The sequence below is a fragment of the Pezoporus wallicus genome, unplaced genomic scaffold (genome assembly GCF_028554395.1).
Source record: "Pezoporus wallicus isolate ANWC-B61680 ecotype Strahan unplaced genomic scaffold, APGP_CSIRO_Pwel_v1 contig_8548, whole genome shotgun sequence".
Lineage (NCBI taxonomy): Eukaryota > Metazoa > Chordata > Aves > Psittaciformes > Psittacidae > Pezoporus > Pezoporus wallicus.
Window position 1 is genome coordinate 232,123 of NW_026642624.1, and position 22,404 is coordinate 254,526.

General features: G+C 41.6%; 1 protein-coding gene across 3 annotated transcripts in view; it reads left to right on the forward strand.

The window, feature by feature from the left end:
• Nucleotides 1-22,404, forward strand: part of MEGF11 (multiple EGF like domains 11) — a 265,950-nt gene that overhangs the window by 216,509 nt on the left and 27,037 nt on the right. For all 3 annotated transcript variants that reach the window (XM_057430994.1, XM_057430993.1, XM_057430995.1), the window contains 7 exons: nt 7,924-8,070; nt 10,755-10,889; nt 14,923-15,051; nt 17,912-18,040; nt 18,761-18,889; nt 20,789-20,917; nt 21,058-21,291. In XM_057430994.1, the coding sequence (XP_057286977.1) occupies nt 7,924-8,070; nt 10,755-10,889; nt 14,923-15,051; nt 17,912-18,040; nt 18,761-18,889; nt 20,789-20,917; nt 21,058-21,291 (1,032 nt within the window). The remainder of the gene's footprint in view (nt 1-7,923; nt 8,071-10,754; nt 10,890-14,922; nt 15,052-17,911; nt 18,041-18,760; nt 18,890-20,788; nt 20,918-21,057; nt 21,292-22,404) is intronic.

Consider the following 22,404-nt stretch of genomic DNA (forward strand, 5'->3'; position numbering starts at 1 on the left):
TTCTGTTGTCATTAATAGAGCAACTCCAAGAGCACGCTGATATAATTGGTAGCTGACTTTTCTATGTGTCTTTAAAACCAGAAAGATCTAGGACTTGTTTCATGAACCTACAGGGTTTTTGCTGGGGAGATCCACAGTGGTATAGAATTCACAGTGTCGTGGGTTGGCTTTTATATTTTCCCCATCAGACTGTTTCATTCTCTCTTGGTTTGGAATACGCAGCCTAAAATATCTGAATGGAGTAATAGTAAGTTCCCAGTAAACACATGTTTTGTAGATGTCTAATCCCATTATCCAAACCATATTTTGCACTGATCACTTTTGGCAGTCTTATCCCAGATTTTGAAATTAATGTTCTCTTTCTGTCTTTATTCTGTATCCTTCAATTAGCTTTAAGCAGACAAAAAAGTTTTAGTCAGTCTAAAATGGTTCCTTTTAGCCTCTCTTCTGGCCTCTGTCTTTCAACTGTGAAGATCGTTTCCATGTGAGAAGGTGTGCTTATTCTCTGGATTCCACAAGTGCCCTTTAGTCTATGAATGTAACATAATCTTATTAGAAATTAGCTTTAATTTTTCATTGACTTAATTTCAAGTGAGTTGATAAGATTTTAATGTCAGGCTGTGCTTAAAAATTCTCTCTTTGACAGGAACCTTTAAGTATGGTTCCTGCTGATATAGGGCTAATTTTGCAAAATTATGAATTATGAAGTTGTATCAAAGACTTCATTGATGTCCTGACATTAATTATGTCTGTGCAGTCCTTGGCAGATACCTAGGGGGCTCCAGATTCTCATGTGAGTGAGGTTTAGTTGTGTGTGCCCTGCGCCAGCTTTAGTGCGTATTTCACCTTCAGTGAAATGGGTTGGATTTTTGCTACTCATTCAGTGGGAGCTGGACGAGGCCCTTAGACTATAATTAGACTCTGCAGTAAGCCTACTGCTCAACTTGAGCATGCATGCAAATGATTGTGGTATTAATCTTCTAAACACAGAAGAGACACAAATTCATTCAGCTTTGTATTTATTTTCACTTATTAAAGGACAGCTTTTAAATTCGTGTGAAAAGATACAGCTTGGATGGCATCCTGGATAATGCTAACTTAATGGCTTCTAAAAAAATGAAACCTGACGCCAGAGTTATTAAAGCATTTTCCATTTTAGTATGGAGGCATTCTATATATAAGCTAGGCTGTGTGTACAATGCCTTCACCTACAAATAGATGTGGGCGAGAAGCGGTGAAAAATGATTTGTGAACATTTCAGCAGACTCAATACTGGATGCTGGCGTGCTGAGTGTGAAAGAAGGGAAAGAAAAGATCATTCAGTAAACAGCCAGAAAGCTACAGTGTTGTATTTATATGTTATTGGTGAAAGGGTTTGCAGGGACAAACGCTGTAAACATCTTCCTTTCTGCTCAACACGAAGGAGAAGAGGTTGACTTTCAGTCAGTGTTATTAAGTGCAATAGGTTTGCGCACGTTCAGGTGTACAACAGCTCTTGCTAAGCTGTGTTTGTAGCTCATGGCTTAGCTTGGGGGCTTGAATGTTTAGAAGTCAGGAAAGCAGCATGTTTTTATTCCCTCTTACATGTTCCTCCCTCCTGTTTACCTGCTGAAGGTCTGCTTGGATCTTCCCAGCTTTCTCTTCTTTCCTGGCCCAACACCATGTCTAGACTTTGGGAAACAGCAGGAAGGAAGCATCCTAAAGGTGAAGCAGGACTGGATAAGATTTGACTCCTTCTAGTACTGTTTCCTTCACAATCTGCTCTTTCTGCTAGTGGCAACTTTTCTTCCTGCACTAGTGCACCCTGGAGAATATCCTGTAGCAGAGGGAACAGAATGATCCTTAATTTTAGCAAACATTTTGACTTATTCCATTTCTTGTGAGGTAGGTCTCTTGCCTCGAAAGCTTTTATTGCATAAATTCCCCATGTTGAATGATTCATATCTGGAGTTTTCTCTAGATAATTAAAAATAGGGGTACGATTAGTGCTCCACAGAGGTGCATTAGGCTGTAAGTATATTACTTTCAGAAAAACACTTACATTAATGGGTGCATAAATCGCCCATGCAATGATGAGAGAAGAGACAATTTAGAGTTTTTCACTGGCTGCAGGGAAAGGCTTATTCTTCATAATTTAGGACCGGATCGTGCAGCTTTCATTTAGACTGATGGGTTGTTACACCCAGGAGCTGCCCCCTCTGAAGCCCACAGGTGAACAAGTCCCAGCAGGTAAGGGTTCCGCTGCACCAGTTGGGCAAAAAAACAGTAAGAAAAGCCTTTTAACACCACAAAAGTTGATAGATAATGTAAATGTGGCTGCTGCTATCTCTGTTGAATGGTTTCACTATATAAAAACAAAAATAGCTTATTTGCAGACTGGATGAGCAGCCATCAATTCTTAATGTTTCCATTTAATTTTATGAGAGATCCCTTTATGTTTTCCTTCTGTCTGCTGCCCTCCCCAAGCAGATTTTCTTGTTCTTCAGCATCCTTAAATGCTGAGCTGTCACGAATTGTGCTGTGGTGTTTCTGACTGGATTTGAGACAAATACTGCAGGGTTTGCCTCAGGTAGGAATAACTATGAAGGTGCAAAAAATGATAGAAGAGCATCAAGTATTCTTTATGAACTCTTGCTCGTCTGCTGTCATAACACCTGTGAACAGCTGATCCAGAGGTAACTGGATAGTTCTTTCTTATGTTCATGTTGAATTTTCTTTTACTCTTTATAGACTGAAACAGCAAAATAATCCCTAAGGAAAGCACACTGATCCAATCCCAAGCACCGAGCTGATTTAAATAGAACTTATAGGGAAATCATAAGTGTAACAGCAGTAAGAATACTGGGGAAAGAGAAGAGAGTAAGGGTAAAGAAAATACGGACATATGATTATAGAAATCTAGAGATCGCATCCAGTGATACATTCCCATACCTCATTTCAGTACCATTAAGTGTTTGCTGGCCCACTTTCTACAATTACTTATCTAAAATAGCCTTGCAGCTATAATCATTAAGCTATTTTGTGCTATTGAAGCAGCACTGCTACTCCGGTGGTTTTGCCACTGTGCACTGTGTCAACAGGTAGACAAACCACCATTAGGGCTTAGGAGTGCCAGAGACAAAAACTCCCAGGCATTCCAGCTCAGAGCCAAGCGTGACTCACCAAACTCCAGGCCTCCCCTGGATTGCTGCATAAATCCAGCGCCTATTTATGCATAAAAAGCATTTTTTTCCAAAGCTATTCAAATGCCAGAAATAAGAGATTATTATGACTTCTTGTCATGTTGAAAGACAGGTGGAGGAGAGCACAATGTTTGTGTTGGATTCAGATGTCTGCTGGAATCATTCCTGTCATTGCTAATTGATGTTGCATCTGTCTTTAGATTGTGTCTATTGGAAAAAAAAAAGAGCTGAAGATCTTATTCAGGGAAATAATTACAGTTGTACACTGGTAGATGTAAAATTAAAGTACATGGAGGGGGAAGGGAGCCACGTCCTATAATTTATCAAATTCCTACATCCCTGAAAAATAATTAGATGCCAGGCAGCATGCAGGCCCTGCTGCAGAGGCTACTGTCAAGGGGATAGCAGTGGTCAAAAAGAGGCCACTGGCTCTCATTATTCCATCCATTTTTGTTCTTCTGTTGTGGTTGGAGTATTAGTTTCCAACTGTCTGGAGACAAGGCAGACAAAAAATGGCAGGCTTTATTAAGACCTAGGGACATAATCCCCAAGCACAAGCGCAATTGCACAAGTAAGCTGGAGAGGGGGGAAAAGGGAATTCTGCTTATGTCTGGCTTTCAGGAATTTCACCCTTCAAAGTCCTTCAGCATGGTACAGTTAGAGGCAGTACTAAATCTGCATCACTTTGACAAACATGCATTGAAGGAAGCCATTGAAGGTTATTAATGGACACAGCGTATGAAGTAGCTCTTCAATAGAGACCTTATATCCCAGTTGTACAGCTTGGGGTTTGGTTTTTAACTTTTCCTTTTTTCTTGCTCCCTTTCATGACGGTTGTGTGGATGTTAGCTAAATCCTTCACAGCTCCATTTGTAACTTTTCATACCAAGAACTAACTTTATCCAGTAAAAATTTGTTGGTTTATATAGCCAGACACCAGCTTATATCACATTGAGTGACCAGACACATACCTCTAGCCTCTGTGCAGAACTGGACTACAATATATGATATATATTACTACCATAAAGCATACGTGACTTGAGGAGTCTCCATCAACCAGTGCTCTTGCCAGACACACTTCCTCCTCTACCTCTATCCCTGCTGCTTTCCTTTTCAAGGTACAATCTTCAGCTCTCCATTGGGAGATACATGCATAACCTGATTGCCTCACCCTTGGGAAGTCTGGGCTAGAGGTACTCCAGGTATTCCTGATGTCCCGGACAGCAGCTGTTTTGCCACTTAGTAGTAAAGGGCAAAAAAAAGTCCTGGAAGAGCCCTTAAGGAGAAAGATCCTGGAACAGCTCTCCCATGTAGTTGTCTGTTAAAGGAGTCATGACTGTTCTGGTGGGTTCAGTTCATTCCAGACTGGGTTTTTCACAATACACACAGCAGCAACTGAGACACTTTGTGCTGCTTTTCCTACCCCATGTGTGAGCTAAGGAAGACAGTGTAGGGAATGGGGAGTGAAGCCGCTCCTGGGTCTGCCTGCTACATTCCATGTACAGAGCAGTCCAAATGAGAGCAGTGGAAATCCTACTGGAGAGCAGACAGTGTCTGCAGGAATCCAGTACCCCGAATCCACACCAGGATGTGGAGGCTTTGTGGCTGCTGTCTCACAGGCTGAGTTAAAATCCACAGCAAACTCAGCTCTTACCTTTGCTCTGGCTTATTGCATGAGAGCGTGAACGTCCTTTGCCCACGTACAGTGGATAACTATAAATTTATGTAAGTTATGTGAAATTCATTTACAATTCACCCCCAGAACATCGTTTAAGGTCTTGAAAGTGTAATTTTATACTCGTATCTACAATTGTGAACTACAGCCTGAGGCAGTAAGATAATTTCCTGGTATCTAGGCAATGGAGTTTATGTATAGAACCGCTTCCTGCAGCTTCAAGGGCTTCTTCTGGTAGTTGTCTTTCTAATTCTATAGCATGCTTGGGAAACAAGGACTTTGTCCGTAAGTCAGAAACCTGCGGTTGTAACGTGAGATCACAGAGATGTGGCAACTTCAGCATCTGTTTGTGTTTCTGGCAATGGAAAACTAATTGCTTATCAGAAATGTTCATCAGCAAATTCTGTAAGTAAATACGAGAGTTTTCCATTAAAGCTGCTTGCTGCTTCGCTGACTCCAGTTGTAAAGTAGCTGGGAGGGATGGACCCCCCTTGCATATGCTTCAAGTTAGGGGATTGTAAAATTAAGGTGCTTTTTTTTTACCACAGTTCCCTAAGATATGCGTGTCCAGATGCAATTTGAACCTCTCAGTTGTATTTGCTATTCAGTGTGTGTAGGGTGTAGGAGCCTCAAAAATGAAGTCTTCCACGAGAATTAACTTAGAGTAATACAAAGTAATAAAAATTGATTGCGGCATCTTCTTGGTTGTCTTCAGAAAATGTACAAATAAATAACAGCTATAATGGCTATCAGTGTCTTCTGGAAGGTTTCCTCTTCCCCTCTCTCTACACTTCCTTACAACAATCGGCTTCACAATGACTCATTGCCTTCGTTAGGAGCGGGAAGACATCCCTCGTTATTCATTACTAAAGGAAGGACTTTGCTGCTGCACGGAACAGCCACGGCATTCTAATGCAGCTACCTTTCGAGAGAAAGGAGCCAATGTCATTCTTCCCCAAACTTTGGCAGCAGAGACAAGAAATAATGCTGTTTAATTGTCTCCACCTATAAATAGCCCATTGACAATGAGAGAATTGCGGTTTTAATGCTGCAGTCAGGAGGAAAGGAGACACATTCTTCTACATTTGTGTCTCACTTCCATTTCTGGGAGCTCACGCTGAGACCCTCACAACGGTAAATGATCGTATCCGTGGCTGTATAAATACCGAGCACATTTATTTATTTACGATTTATTGTATGAGGTTTTAATTACAGAGCACTGTAGATGGATTACATAAACGTACACACAAAGCATTTACTGTTTAAGTAATCCAAGGGTATGTTTGATTTCAAAGGGAGTGGGGCAGACTGTGTTAAAATGATTGTTTTTCTCGATTTTACTAACACAAATGTTCCTTGCCTCTTTCTTCATGACTTTTTTTCCCATATTTTTTACTTAGATATCAAGGGATTGAGCTTGTTTTATGTTTTTACTGCATTTTAATGTGGTTTTTATTAAGCTCCACAGCATGGACCATGCCTTTTCATAAATAAGGCTAGGATCATGTATTACTAGAAACCCCATCTCAAACTGTACTTTTGCCAGACTTGGTTAAGATTTTCTAGGAAGGGACATTATAATTGTATGATTAATCTTCAGAAAAGGGAAATTTTGGCTCTGCAGTATTTCTTACTGTATTAACTTCAGAGATTTATAAAACTAACTTGAAACTGCACTGTAAGTGTGTTTATAATGACTTTTAGCTGATTTAATAATCCTCAAAGTTTGGTGACTGTACAGATCACAGCTTCACAAATACAGTCCATTACCTGTAGCATCCAGATGAAGTTATCAGAGGTGGAGAAAATTACTTGGGATTGTATTTCTCCTTAGCAAGGCGCTAATCCAACCTCTGGCTGAGGCTGGGGCTCTCGGAGCCCTTGTCTGCATTTATCCCATTATGCAGTGGGGACATGTGCCTGGATGATAAAGAACATCTTCATGTTGAAAGCCTAGCTGGGGTGTGTGTAGACCATCAAATCTCTGCGCTTCAGTTGTAAGGCACCTGGTGTGGTAATGTTGTTAGGAAGATTTTCAAGCCAGCCTGTGATTCACTTTTTCTGTTGTTATCAGTATCTACCGTGTGCTGCTGCTGCTGTCGCCACTCCCTGCAGCTGGCACTGCTCCTCCTGGTTCATGATCCTGCAAAGCTTTTTCAATCCAAGGAGCCCTTGATCATGCAAATAGCTCTGCTAATTGCAGGTATTGCTACTGTCTTATCCCAGTGGAGTAGGAGCCTCTTGGACAAATTATGGTGCACAAGATCAAATCCTTAAGGTTACATCTGTATGTGACAAGCCATGGCACAAGGTTGGTTTTAAAAGTCACCAGTTAAAACCAGCTGAAACAATGCCAGAACCCTCATGTTAAGCTTTCTGGCTGTGTGCTTCTTTCAGTGTTTCCAAGCTTTGCTTCTCATAATAATAAATATCAAACAACAACCTTGGGAATCACTGGGAGCTGGATTAGCAGGTCTCAGTCTCCATCTAACACACAAATGATCGGCCTGTGCCCACATAAAGCCATTTGCTAGACCAGAGCTCCATTCATTAACAGAACTCGGAGAGCTCTGGGTGGATGTGGGGTACGTGCACAACAACCCACAGCACTTTATGTTGGGAAGTGCACCATACCCAACACAGAACTGAGTATGTTCAAGAATCCAAATACTGGACATGTTTTTGCAGAACCCTGATTTTTCTTTTCAGGTCTTCCAACTCACCAGTTAAGTAACCAGGCTTCAATCAACCACATATTTTCAGACTAGTTTTTTGGGCATTTTGTGACTTTAAAGCAATTCCTGACCTTCATCTCTCAGATGGCATGAAGAGTTTCTTTAATGGTGCTAAGGACTGAACAGGAGCCCAATAACACCTACAGAATTCACCTCTTTGGCACTTTCTTAATTTTCACTTTATTAAGCAGATAAAAGGATAATGATTTCCTTTCCAGGCTTCTTTGTTTGCTCTGTGATGTACTGTGAAGTATCAGTCCAGCCAAATGTTTCTTTGATCAATGAGCAGATTAAGCTGTGTGAAACTTAACGTGTGCCTTTACATCTGCAGGCATCCACTGTGACAATATCTGCACCCAGGGCCGCTGGGGACCAAACTGCTCCATCTCCTGTAATTGTGAGAACGGGGGATCCTGCTCCCCAGAGGATGGCACTTGTGAGTGTGCACCAGGATACAGAGGACCCTTGTGCCAGAGAAGTAAGATTTTCCATAGATCATAGAGTTATAGGATTGTTTGGCTTGGAAGGGACCTTAAAGCTCATCGAGTTCCAACCCCCTGCCATGGGCAGGGACACCTTCTACTAGAGCAGCTTGCTCCAAGCCCTGTCCAACCTGGCCTTGAACACTGCCAGGGGTGGTGCAGCCACAGCTTCTCTGGGCAGGCTGTGGCAGATGTGGTGGCAGAAGCAGAGGCAGAAGTGCTCATTTATGATGCCAGGCAGAGACACAGGTTTCTGAGCTGCTTTAGCTCATGGCTTCCTAAAGGCAAAAGCTAGCAGGGATGAATACTTCCACATACCAAACTTGGCAGGATCTGGGCAAAACCAGACTTACAGTTAAGTTACGGTGGAGTACAGAATAGCTGTTAAACACAGTCAGCTATGACCCATCACATAATGACAAAATAGCAAGACAATGTTTTCTTATAGGCCAGAAACACATCAGCCTGAAATAGCTCCCGTCTGATGCTCTGCTGCTACATATTAAAATGTGCCGAGGAGATAAAAATCCTGTCATTTGCTCCATGTGGGAAGCTGTATTTTCCCCTTAGGGACTCTTAATCACTGGTGCAAACTACACTCAAGCATCTTCCTGTGTAAACAAGAAATGGGTTTGTCTGTCTTTTCTGCAGCAGCTCTTGTTCTTCCTGTAAGACGTTGTGCATGCCCAGTTCAAATATCCCCTTTGATTTCACCAGTTATACTTGACAGTAGATCACACTCATCTCTCAAAATAATTTGTAGCTGACAATTTTTATTTAAAGCCATTATAACAATGACCTCTAGCACTGCTGTAGTTAATGGCCTATAGGCATTTCCATTACAAGCCCCAATTTCCAGGTGCTTCAGTGTATCTATATAGCTGTAAAACCTCTCTCCAAGGCTAAAATGTGGTGCTCAGAGCTTCCGGGAATTGGGGAAGAAATTGTTTTACAAATTTGCAACCTTAAGAGTGCAAAACTTCCAGAAGTTAATAGTTTCTGACCTTCCTGAGGTGAAAAAAAAACAGCTTAGTTTTATCAGCTGATGGCATGTAGGCTACAAGAGGCAAAGTGTGTCCCCAGTTTGCAACTCCAATAATGAGGCTGCTCCATGAGCATATTTGCTGAGAACCTAATGGGGAGAAATCTTCCTCCCCACTGGAGTGACAACAGAGAGGTCCTGTAGATGCTTCTGCTTTTGCCTTGTGTTGCTGAAATGCCTCTATGTAAATATACAGTCAGGGAACACAGCTTGCTTCCACTTCTTCTGGGAAGACAGGATCAAGACTACCTTGTGAAGAGGATACCTCTGTAGGTGAAGGTAGCTTTAGCTTGCTACGTTTGCCTTCAGAATCACTCACATTTTCCTCTTGGAGATGCCTTTAGAAACAGAATTTAGCCTATAACTTAGTACTGAAGATGATGCTCATCCAACTTGTTCTGTCTGTAATCAGGATTACATGAGACACCGGGATAGTTTACTGCTTAGGACTGCCGAAATGTCTTCAGGAATGATCCAGGTTGTTTTATAGCTTGTGCATCATCAACAAACCTGTCAGCTAAGCTCCAGCTGGAAATCTGCAGTAGTGTAAGAACCTGACACCCTCTGTGAAGAGACGAACCAAGAGAAAAACTCTCCTTAGGTGGAGAAATAGAACAGACATGATATAGTAACCACTGAGGCAGAACTATGTAACAGAGAATCACAGGAGGAAAAATAAAAACACATAAAGTCATTTTTACAGTCACTTTACAGCAATTTGACATTCCTTTGAGCTTATGTATTGCAGTGAATGTTTGGACAGTCAATGGTTTTTCATTCTACGTGTGCTTTGAAGCAACAATATGCGTTTATAAGAGCTAGTGAGCCATAATCTTGGCACTATACCTTATGTACAAATTCTATAATAATTTCAATCCAGGTTTTAATCAAATTAAACATACAGTTCATGACAAGTTTAGTCAGCTATCCGGTGTGATTACTGATGCAAATTAGGTGATTTTGTATGCTGTTACTGTAATTACCATTTTTAGAGTCTGTTCCTCACTGGGGGATGCTGCTCTGCAATGGCATGTATAAACTGACTGCCCCAGTTTAACACACCATTGAACCTAATATGTTTAGAAATCAGCTTTTGACAAGTTGTTTAGACATAAAATACTGAGGTTTTAGTACACCTTCTCTGGTTTCTTAGCTTAATTTCCAAAGGAAATGGCATTCTAAGTTTCTGTTGTCTGTACAGGTATGAGGGTTTCTCTTCCTACCTGTCATAAAAGCTGTGAAATATGTGTTATTAACAATATCTGCCAGTAGGCTGTGAGGTCTTGAACATTTTAAACCCCTGTGTTTTGTAAAAGAGTTTAGCTGGAGCAGAGACTCAAACTAGTGTCAAGAGGGAGAAGCTGCTAAGAGAGCTCTGCTGTATTATTTAATAGCCAAGGAGTTGCATGAGGTAGGATGGTGTGAATGTCTGAACCACAGGAGAGCTTTACTTGGAGCTCACTCTTTATTAACATGGAATACTCCAACAAGCTTCCTAATCTCAGCTGTTCACAAAATTGTGCTTTTATAAGTTAAGAAACATTGGGTTGGGATCAAGAGAGAGAATTCTGAAGCACTTAGCAATGAGAAGAGTGGAAAGCTGTGATGGCTCATTTCGTCACTTTGTGTTGTCCCCAGTTTGTCCCCCTGGCTTTTTTGGACACCACTGCAGCCAGCCCTGCCCTCAGTGTGTGCACAGCAGCGGGCCTTGTCACCACGTGTCAGGACACTGCGACTGCTTGCCTGGATTCTTTGGTGCTCTCTGCAACCAAGGTACTGAGCCCCAGACCCCCCCCATGTCACCTCCTTTCCCAGGTTTCTGTATCTGTGACCAACCACAGGTCCCTGCCTTTTTTCCTTATTTCAGAAGTTTAAATCATAAGAAATTCTTAGCTTTAGAGGGAAAATGCAAATAGCTACTTAGTCATGCTTTCATAAATATGATGTGCTCCTGCTTTCATAAATAAAACAGGTCTGCTGCTCTGTATTGAAATGAATATGGAATGAGACACCTGCTGTAAATATATCAGCCATCCAATGGTTTCATTTCCCTTTCTGCTCAGCCTCCTGTATCCTAAGTATTGATGGCATCTTCATGTAAGAGGTGTAGATACTACTTAAGGAAAAGGCCTAATACAGATACAAAAGCCCGAACAGCCAGTTAATGCATGGAACCTTATTTACACTGTCAGGACCTGACTGGGAGTAGCTAAAATCACACGCATCCAAACACAAGTGCAGGAGACAGAAAAATTTGGAATAAGGTTGGGAAAGTGAGTTAATTTCCACAGCTGAAGAGTAGCTTCAAGTCCCCCTGATGCCCATCACCTTTCTGTGCCTTTGGAACTCAGTCTGCTCTTAACCATAGGTTTTATTTTCAGTTTTCTCCTAAAAATGCCTCCAAAATCATTTCAGTATTCTGCATTACACACTGCTGTGGGACTTTCCTATGTACAGATTTAAAGGAGGTGATTTGTAATGGCTCCTGCCCTCGTGAAGTCACCATCCCTGTAAAAATCAAACTAACACCTTTTAATGACCTGCTTTTCACTGAGGTAGGAACTGCAGACAGCACTTACACAAAATCATTAAACATAGATTAAGTATAGCCACGTTCTCATTTTCCCGTGCTGTATAGCCAGCTAAACATTGTAGCAATTACTTGGTTAAAATGAACATATTTCAGTGAATTTGTCCATTTTCTGTGAGAAGTTAGCCAGATTTCAAGTGTAACCAGGGCTAATTATCCTCTTAAGAAACCTATTTTATTTTTGCTCAGATGTTCAGCACTTCTGGTTTCCCTTTGAAATGTTGATCTATCCACCAAATTAATTGTAAAATATTCATGTCCTAATTAAAACCAATTTGTGTTGCAGTTTGTCAGAATGAGTTAACAAGTGACTTTATTTTGTAGAGAGGAAAATGCTAATTAATGGTTTCCATTAGAAAAATGTGCAAGGAGGATTTCACTTTTGAATTTTCATCTCCTCGTGCCATCTCTGTTCTGGCAGCAGGGACATTCTTCCATCACCAGCACAGGCATGCAAGGGGCTGTGTAACCTCTGAAACTGTGCAGGTTGAGGTGGTTGTGCAAAGGATTCTGAGCAGCAAACAACTAAGCAGCTGTTTTATGAATATCTTACACAATCAGGTAGCAAGATGGGTTGATAATAACTTCTTATCGCTGCTAGAACACACCTGACATCCCACGGGGCCTTTTGGAGTCCCACTTCTGGGCTTTTATGGTTAATTAACATCTCTATCTGCATTGTACAACCAGATAGCTCCTGAAGAAAGAGGTATTAGTCCTTACGTTACAGCTCCCTTTAAAAATGTTTGAGACATTTGAAGAAGTGCTTGTAGTCGGATCTCACCTCCTTAGAAGAGAGTCAGTGTGCCCGGTTACTGAAATTAATGAGAACAACCATTTTGGCAGGACAGGTTTTGTAATCCTTCTGAAGAGCATCATAGTGTATCACTGAGACAAGAGGTGCTCATACATAGGAACCCCTCTGCTAGCTCTCACTGCAGAGCCAAAGTGTTTCTTTTATAAAGTATGCCCTGTTGCACCAGTGTTTGGATCACAAATCTTTCCCTGATTCATTAGCATTCCATGCTGCAGTGCAAATCAGCTCCTATTTTAAGGAAGTCTTTTGAGAACTACTTCTTTTTGTACATATAAAAAAATCCAGCCTTCATATAAGGATGTTATCTGTCTCCATCTTAAAGATGCAACAAAAATATTGCATTGAACTGCTTTATATAGAGCTTTGGAAGTAAATACTGATGGAGCACATGTGAGAACCTAGGCTGCCAGATCATTTCAGTTTTTGCTCTTTCTGTGATATGAGGGCTTTTCTTTCCTTCTCTCTCTTTGTGTCTGTGTATTGTTCTTTTCATTGTGTCTGTATATTGTGTTTAGTTTTATCTGTTTTCAGTTAGAGAACTGTTCTGTTTAGCACACATTTTGAAAGCCCAAACCAACTTTATCAACTTCCACAGATAAGGCCATAGTTTATAGAAATGCATGCGGAACACAACAGCGTGCACGTTCTCAGGTTTCTGCCAAAGTAAGAGTAGAGGATGGCATATTGTATAAAAGCAAATGAATCACAGCTCAGGATTTCAATCTATGGCTGATTCATAGTCAGGATAAATTGAGGTCACCTGCAGAGACTACTTATGAGGAAGTGAGAGGGGCTGAAGTGGTAAAACAGCTGCATAATTCAGGGAGGTGCCTTAATCACTGTTTTGACATCACTATTATTTACCAGGATACAAGTCCAGTTCCATTTGTTACATCCTTTGCAAAGATGGGCTATATGTTTTATCTTGTTTTGAAAATACATCTGTTTCTGTCAGGGAACAGAGCCAATAAGAGCACAGAAATTAAACATTTCATTTATTACCGAGCAGAGCTTTCCATCAACTTTAGCATTAAAGATTTCCAGTAAGTTGGTGGGAGGCTGGAGGTCTACATGTCTATTAATTTTATGTCACTGTGCTTAGGCTGTTGCAAGATGACTCTCAAAAAACTTTTCTTCCAACTTCAGGAGAAAGCTAGGTGGACAAACAGGAATAGATGCTGATTTTGTCAGGATGTAGCACATCTGTTTAACAGCTGTCAGTAATATATATATATATATCCTTGAAAACCACATTTACAATCTAATTGAACACTTGGTACAGCAATGGGTGCTGGAGAGGAATAGGTGAACAGATGCCAAAAGACAAGCATGACATTTCAGCAGCTGGATATGTGCTGTATTTGTGGGAGTAGTCTTCCACCAGACTTACATGGCAAAAATACTTCTGGAAGAGGCAGCCTTAGTCCTGGTTTACTCTCTGCAGCGTGATTTGCATCTGTGAGATGCTGGGAGCCTGCCTCCCACCAACGCTGCTGAAAGCTGATCTTCAGCAAAGCCTAGTGAATTTACTACCAAAGGCAATTTCGGGTCTCACCACTGTTTGATCCAGAAGGAATCAGGACCATGATGAGCTAGGCACTCTGGCATGCCCAATATTGCAGCGCTATGGCTCTTTCAGCCTTTTCTTGCCATCAGCCATTTCATGGGCACTGGCCTCCTAGAACAATACCCATGGCTTGGACATTGGCCATCACACTGGGTGGTAGGATTGGCAGCTTTTGGTCCATTATTGCTGGCATTATCAGTTGTACAATACAAGGGAGGTAGGTTCTCGTGACAGACCTGAAAGTAGGAGTCCCTGTTGCTCTTCATCTTCTTGAGACTTCTTCCCGAGGCTGATCCTTAAACTAAAATATTCCTTTCCTACTTTTGTAATTCTTATTGCTGAGGCTGTAATCCTCTGGGCCAGCCTAGGACCCTATTTCAGGAATTGTACCAAGGGATCCTTTGGCCAAGTGCCCACATCAGTCCCTTCCAGCCAGGTTCCCTGTGTTCACTGCTACACTTTGAATTCTCCTCAACTTTATTGTTTTCTTCCTCTCTTAATAAACCCTTTTCTCTGTTTTTTTTTCTCTTTTCTTCATCCTTCCATAATTCTCTTTAATAACTGTTATCTCCTAACGATATTAATTTTCCAGCAGAAAAATGGATTTCAAGATGACTTTTTTCCTGTTGTTTTTATGCCTGAGATGTAAGCGAACAAAACGGCCTTGAACACCTTATGCCTCTTCCTTCTTTCCAGACAAGCTCTGCCCATTTGGCTTCAGCAAAGAAAAATGTTGTGATTGCTTTTATCTCTAATTGCTTAACGTCAAGCCATGTGACTTCCTCATCTTCACTACGAGGAGCCTTCAGTAAACTGCTTTTCATTTTCACAGTCTGTCCCAGTGGAAAATATGGGAAGAACTGTGCTGAGGTCTGTCAGTGCACCGAGAACGGGACCTGCAATCCGATTGATGGAGCGTGTCAGTGTTTTCCGGGCTGGATAGGGCCAGACTGTTCTCAGAGTAAGCAAAGGGTTATTTTTCTATCTCCACTTCTAAAATAACAGATTTTCCTGTTTAGTGTTTCCTGAAAGTTAAAGACAGCTTCTGGGGAAATCCCTGCAGTATTGGAGCAGCCAGTGCCTTACTCTCTTTATGGCTTGTTTTGTTTAATTAATCTAAGTTAGCTTTGGCTTGAGTTAATTTCTGCATTTGGAATTTGCAGAAGCTGTTACTAGCTGCTATTGCAGGAAAGGGAGGTCACAAGCTCTTATCAGAGAAGAAAGCTCTGTGTGCTCCCTTTTAATTTCTAGTTGGATTCCCTTTCATTTATTTTTGAAGGAACTTTCTTTCAGCTATTACATTAGGAATTATTAACGAGTAAATGTTTGCATGTACCAGGCCCCCAGAAGTGAGAAATTAGGCAGCCGAAATATTTCTATTAAATGTAATTTAATTGTAAAAGTCAATGTGGGCTTGGAGGGATGCAGGATTTCTTCTAGAAAATTGCCCAGGTAGAAGATTGGCATTTGCTGATCCCAAAGTGTCATTTCCTGAGAGCATCCCTTAATTGAAGATAGATCACAGAGGGAAGCAATATCCTATCATTCAGAAATGTTACTTCATATTCTGGATACAACTAGCATATTAGACAGCATTCCAGAGGAAAATATATTAAACTCCAAGTGATAAAGTAGGAATCGGATAAAAACAGACGGCTGTAATTTTGCTTTTATTGTGTGTCTTCCACAGGCAGAATATTGCTGTCATTCAAAAACTGGGGTGAAAAAAAGACAGAAAACTCTACAGATTCCTCATTATATTTAGCCATGTAATTGGGAAATGACTGTTAGTCCTGTTAACCTTGAAAAATGATGGTTTCTTCCTACAGAGAGAGGCAGGCCAGTTCGGCAGCACCAATTTCCAGCTTAGCAGGCAGAAGGACCTGGCAAGAGCTGCTCTGTATTTTGGATGATCCAAGCGGGAACCTGGCTGTTTCCTTCCTCAGTTACCTTCTTGTAAAGAAAGAGTAAATCTCCCAACGTGAACCTGGCCTCACACCAGGCTCCTGCCAGCACCTGGCCTCACGTACCTGGCTCCACTACTGAGCTATTTCAGTCAGACCTCCCTCCACACCAGTTAACCTGGAATGACCGGGAGATGGAGCTGCAAAGGAGATAATTTTAGCTCTAACTCCAGAGCCAGATGTGGAGACGCTAACAGCCCCTGCAGCTCTGCCTTACAAAGGCATTGTAAAACTATTTCTGGTTGCTTATAGCATGAATACTTTAGGCCAAACCCTGTTCAGCTTTACATTGTGTGAGTTCAGTGACCTTTTGTTTGACTGACATCACGGCAGGGCTTTTTCTATTCATTCTGGCTTTAGAGATGTCTGTCATATGCCAGAAACTTGCGTTTATTGTCAGAACTGGAGCCAATGGCATACATGGAAATAGGCACCATTTCTGTACTTTCAGGTTTCCTGGGAACAGTGCCTTATTAATTCATGTCTTTAATAGGAAGCAATGGGAAGTGCTTTTTAAAGCAAAAATATAGTTGTTATATATTGAAGGGTTATCATCATTTTAGATCTTTTAGTCTGGTGCTAATAACTGTAACTTACTGCATTCACTTTTGGAGGGAGGCTTAAAATAACTTTTGAAAATGTATTAATATTGTACTTGTTGAAGTATATAATAGACCTGGAGATTTTAATTTAGTATTAGGCCCATCAACAAAAAGCAGTCTGATTTGGTGGATGGGAATTTGTACTGTAAGAAGTTTTCTTTACATTTTTACCTGAGTAGCCCTCTATGCTTCAACAGAATGTGGTAATTTTAGTAGTTGATGGCATAGCGAAAGTAACCCCTGAATAGCTGTGCTTTATTATGCAAGAATTCTGGACTATCAAAAAGAAAATTAAATTACCTCCGTCTCTTAAAGCCCTGTCTAAACTGTCTTCACAGATAAAGCCAGTAAGAATAGAGAACAGAGAGTAATGTAGTGTCAAGGGTTGCTGTTTCAGTAGTTCTCAGAGCACATCTACAGCAAAGAGCTGATCCTGTCACCTGAACCTACACAGGGAATCCTAGAATGGTTTGTGTTGAAGGGACCTTAAAGCTCATCCAGTTCCAGCCCCTGCCATAGGGGTTGGAACCTTCCACTAGAGCAGCTTGCTCCAAGCCCCTGTGTCCAACCTGGCCTTGAACACTGCCAGGGATGGAGCAGCCACAGCTTCTCTGGGCACCCTGTGCCAGCGCCTCAGCACCCTCACAGGGAAGAGCTTCTGCCTAAGAGCTCATCTCAGTCTCCCCTCTGGCAGGTTAAAGCCATTCCCCTTGGCCTGTCCCTACAGGCCCTTGGCCAAAGCCCCTCTCCAGGCTTCCTGCAGCCCCTTTAGGCACTGGAGCTGCTCTCAGGTGTCCCCTTCAGGAGCCTTCTCTTCTCCAGGCTGCCCCAGCCCAGCTCTCTCAGCCTGGCTCCAGAGCAGAGCTGCTCCAGTCCTCTGGACTCACTCCAACAGCTCCACATCCCTCTTGTGTCAGGGCCCCTGAGCTGAATGCAGGACTTGGGGGGAGGGAGGGTCTACAAGAGCGGAGTAGAGCAGGAGAATTCCCTTCCTCAACCTGCTGGAAGAATTCCCTTGTGCCAGGGCTTGACAGTGTGGGTGAGGTGCAGGTTTGCACCTGGGTTTCAAAGCAGTCATTGGCTTGGAAGAACTGGTCATGGTCAGGGAATTGCTGTAGCCATGCCAAGCTCTGCAATGCGAAGTTCTGCCTCAGCTGGTGTCTCACAGGTCCTCCCTTTACTGCTGTTCCTTTGCAGCACTAACACACTATCATTGCTTTCTTTGTCAGCTGACAAATCTTTTTTATTTTCATAGCTTGTCCCACTGGTTTTTGGGGCCCTGATTGCTTTCATTCATGCAACTGCCACAACGGAGCAATGTGCAGCCCATACGATGGAGAATGTAGATGCACTCATGGTTGGACGGGGCTCTACTGCACTCAGCGTAAGCCTTTCAGAGACCCTGTTGTGCCAGGGAATCTGTCAAAGTATGTGCTGCTACCTCGTGTCCCTTCCAAGTATTGCAGTCTTCCCTGTTAAACCACCTGCTTTTTGCTTGTGATACCTTCACATCACCCCGACAAAAGTAGTCCTGAAGCTTTCCAAGGTGTCTTATGCCTTTGGCACACGATAAAAGAAGCACCAACCATTTAGATTATTGATTCATTGTCAGAATTTGCACAGTCAATGTCCCTGCTTGTTAAAATCCTAGTATATGTGGTCTGGTTTAGGAAAAATGTTTGAGGTTTCTCATCCTATTAGAGCCAAATTATAGAATCATAGCTCTGTACAAAAGAAGAGATCAAATTCAGGTGAGCCTTTTAAGAAGGCTCTTTCACTTGCAAGTAATTGACTGATCTCTGGCCTTTCAGAGTTTCTGTTTAACCGTCTTCTCTCACTTCTTCAAAATGCAGCTGGTATAGATGGGTCAAGTTTTTGTTCTTCTGAAACATTTAAGAGGCAATTCTGTAAGATCTGAGAAAAACTACTTCAAGAAAATTGGCTGTCGTAGTATCTCTGCATTTAGATGATCAAATAAATGTTATTAAACATACAGAGGCTGAACATCCATAGATTTATAGGCTTACATATTTCGTACTGATAACACATCTGAGTTGGTGTTTCAGCTTCTTTCTCAGCCTTTCCTTATTCTGATTCCTGAAAGGTTGCCCAGCTGCTTTTTATGGGAAAAACTGTGCCAACGTTTGTCAGTGTCAGAACGGAGCAGACTGTGACCACATCACTGGGCAGTGCACGTGCAGGACGGGATTTACAGGCAAACAATGTGAGCAAAGTGAGTAGCAACGTGGCTTCATTTTTCTATTGCTCCAATGGGGAAGGGTGTATTTCAGAATTCTTTGCAGAAACAGGCTCTTAAATGAGGTGTTGATGTCAGCAAGGCAGCAGCCCCAGGCACCTTATATAATCCACTGGGAGAAGGCAGCATCTCCTGAATGCTGCATAGTCCTAGAATAAAGAAATATAGTGATTCCCCTGCAAATTAGGCCTTTCCATTCCAGCCTAAAGTTAGGTGAGGTAAAAGCAGATCAATGCACTCAGTGCTGACTGGATGTCGCCTTCCCAAACAACTTGTACCTAATTAATAGAAAAATGTGAGCTGCACCACAGAATCCTGGAATGGTTTGGGTTGGAAGGGACCTTAAAGGTCATCCAGTTCCAATTCACGGTCATCTTTTCTTTTGCACACAATTGCACTCAGCAAAGCATGTGTCTCAGGACCAAGTTTGCATGCTCATGTGGGGGTTACACCTGGCATCACTGTAACTCTGTAAGTGCCCAACTTACTGTGAATTTGTGTGCGCCCTTACTGCAACCAGAAATAAAACAGGAAACTAAAAAGTTCCATAGCAGACTCGCATCATAGCAGAATTTACACAAGAAGCTCCATTTATAATTTGACTTTGTACAAAGCCTGAGGTTTTCTATCCATACTGCAAATGTAATTATTTGTTCTTCTACTATTTAATTTAGAAGCATCCCTTCATCAAGGCTCCTTCTTTCACAGAATCCTGCTGAATGGGCAGTCACACTGCATTGCAGATGAAATGCCTAAATGCAGTTATTGTTTCTGTGGTACAGTCCAAAAATGTAGGCCTCATTCATTTTAAGTAGGCTACAGGCTAACACCAAAGTGAGCATTAATGGTAATAATTTCATTTTTCCTTGTTTGAGGACCTGCAGGTGGAACAAAGAGACATAACTTTAATACACTGCAAATCATCATACAGATACTAGCTACTGTTTATGACTCAGTATTAAATTTTGCCTGCTATAAGTTACTTGGAGACTGACATTGGGAAGGTATCATCATGCTATGCAAAACTTTTGCAGTGACACACAAGAAGTCATATATTAAAACAAAGAAAGAAGAACCATAGGAAGGATGCATGCATCCAGTAATGTGCCTTCTCCATAGAAGCAAGTAGGATGTGACAGAAGTTGTTTCTTTCAATTTATTATTGAATAGTGCCTGAAGAAGTATAGTAAGCTGCCTACAGATTTATTGTAATAGCCCATCATGGTAACTGTGTGAATAAATTTCACAGCTGGACATTCAATCATTTTGCCTTTGATAGAAATACAAAGACAGGATAGAAATTTTTTCTATATTAGGAACCCTAATACAGAAGCGGAGCAAATCACACCATTCAGATTCTCAATTCTGTAATTCCACCTACAATGTTATATTCACCTTCTAGCCCTGGTAGGGATAAGTATGAAAACATGTGAGATTTATTTGCTGAAAGTCTATTGTGTTCACATAGAGGTACATTAAAACTTTGCTTTCCAACCTTCCCAAATACACAGAGTTGGTGCAGAATGCTATGCTCTTTCAAGATGTTGTCTACAGCTTCTGAGCTCCTACCCTGTTAAATTCTGTACACGTGATGTGTATTTTTTAGGCTTTTAAAGCTTCTGTACCTATTATTGGTTTCATCCTCAGAAAGTCTTATATGACTTTTCCAGAAAGTTATAGTTCAATAAGTAATACCCCAAACTGTACACTAAGGACGTTTATCTCCTGCTTTGAAAGATTACTAATCCAACACCAGGGTGTTATCCTAGAGACACTGAAACCAGGCAGACTTTTCTACTGAATTTTCCATGGCAAGCATTTCACTCATTCCTGAAATAAACAGAGTTCTTTCCAATCTTTTCTTTGGCTTCCCAGAGTGCTCACCGGGAACATTTGGTTATGGTTGCAAACAACTATGTGAATGCATGAATAATGCTACGTGTGACCATGTCACAGGTACTTGCTACTGCAGTCCAGGCTTCAAAGGAATCCGATGTGACCAAGGTACAGTGAAATTCTGCCTGTAAGATCTCTCTCTTTTTCTCTCTCTCCCCTTCCAATGATGTACTTGCTTTCAGGAAATAGTGTTTCAAAGATGAAATGCATGATTCAATTTACAGTGTGTTATGAATTACTTTTAACAGCGGCTCTTATGATGGAAGAATTAAACCCCTATACTAAAATTAGCCCTGCTCTTGGATCAGAGAGGCACTCAGTGGGAGCAATCATTGGAATTATTATTCTCCTTCTAATTATTATGGTCTTGCTGGCACTGTTTGTGTGGTATCGACGGAAACAGAAGGAGAAGGGCCATGACATGCCAAGTGTATCTTACACCCCAGCCATGAGGATGACTAATACAGATTACTCACTTTCTGGTAAGGGTCTTTTTATGTTAATCAAATACAGACTCACATTACTGTATGTTGGAGAAATATAAGCTTCTGTGATGTATAAAATGCGTTACTGAGCCTCAGAAATGTTACTTCTGTTCTTCTCCTGAATACTGTGATCATTTAACACTTAACAGGGACAGGATACCAAATATAACTGCTTTATATAGGAAAATTTAGTTAATCTGATACAGGATATACCTAAGCAAGAAATATGCTGCATGGAATACATCAACTCCACTTTTTAAATGGGCTGCTATTGCAGTGCAGAGAAGTTTTCCCTTTGTGAAACCCTCAGAAGACTTTTTTAGCTTGAGGAATGGAATTGAATGGGTCAATCGTAAGGTTTTATTTTTGTCTGTGTTGCAGTTAGTGATTCGAGGCATCCTGTTTGCTGTCACTTCCTTCTGTGTGCAGCCCAATCCCCATCATCTAGGCAGCTGATGTGGATTTTCTTCACAGGAGCTGATGAAAGCAGGCAAGAAGAAGAGGAAGGCTCTTTAAGATCATAAAAAATCATACTGACACCACATTTCTTGCTTCTTTCTATCTTCTGGTACTGCTATGGGAGACAGTTTTTCTCGGCAGATTGGGTAAACTTTGGAGGGTGAGATCTCCCTTAACACTGTCATTCCTCTGCCAGTCTCAGATAGGATGCCAGACCAAGAAATGGCTTCACCTCCTTTCCGTTTCCTCTGTTCCTACTGGGGAAGATGGGGGGCTTTCTGCTGAGCACCATTGACTAAACCCATATTTAGGCCACTCAGGCCTGTACTAGAGCATTCTTTCTTCTGAGAGCTACAAGATGGGGAAAAAAGCTCAGCCTTGGACTTGCTCCCATTGCCTCTTATTTTTTAATTTGGGCTTTGTAGGCTCTTGCTTAAGCCGCCCATTTGGGTAAGAAATAGATGCAAGTGCTGCCAGAGAGGGCTTGTCTGATCCTCGGCTAGTTGCCAGCACAACTTGGCCTGAAGTTTGTCATTTCAATATCATTTGAAGAGCCAGACCACGAACATGCAAAAGGCAACTGTGGCACATCTCAGCAGCAGCGAGGCTCCGAGTGCCGAGAGAACAGATCGCAGCCACTGGCATGGAAAA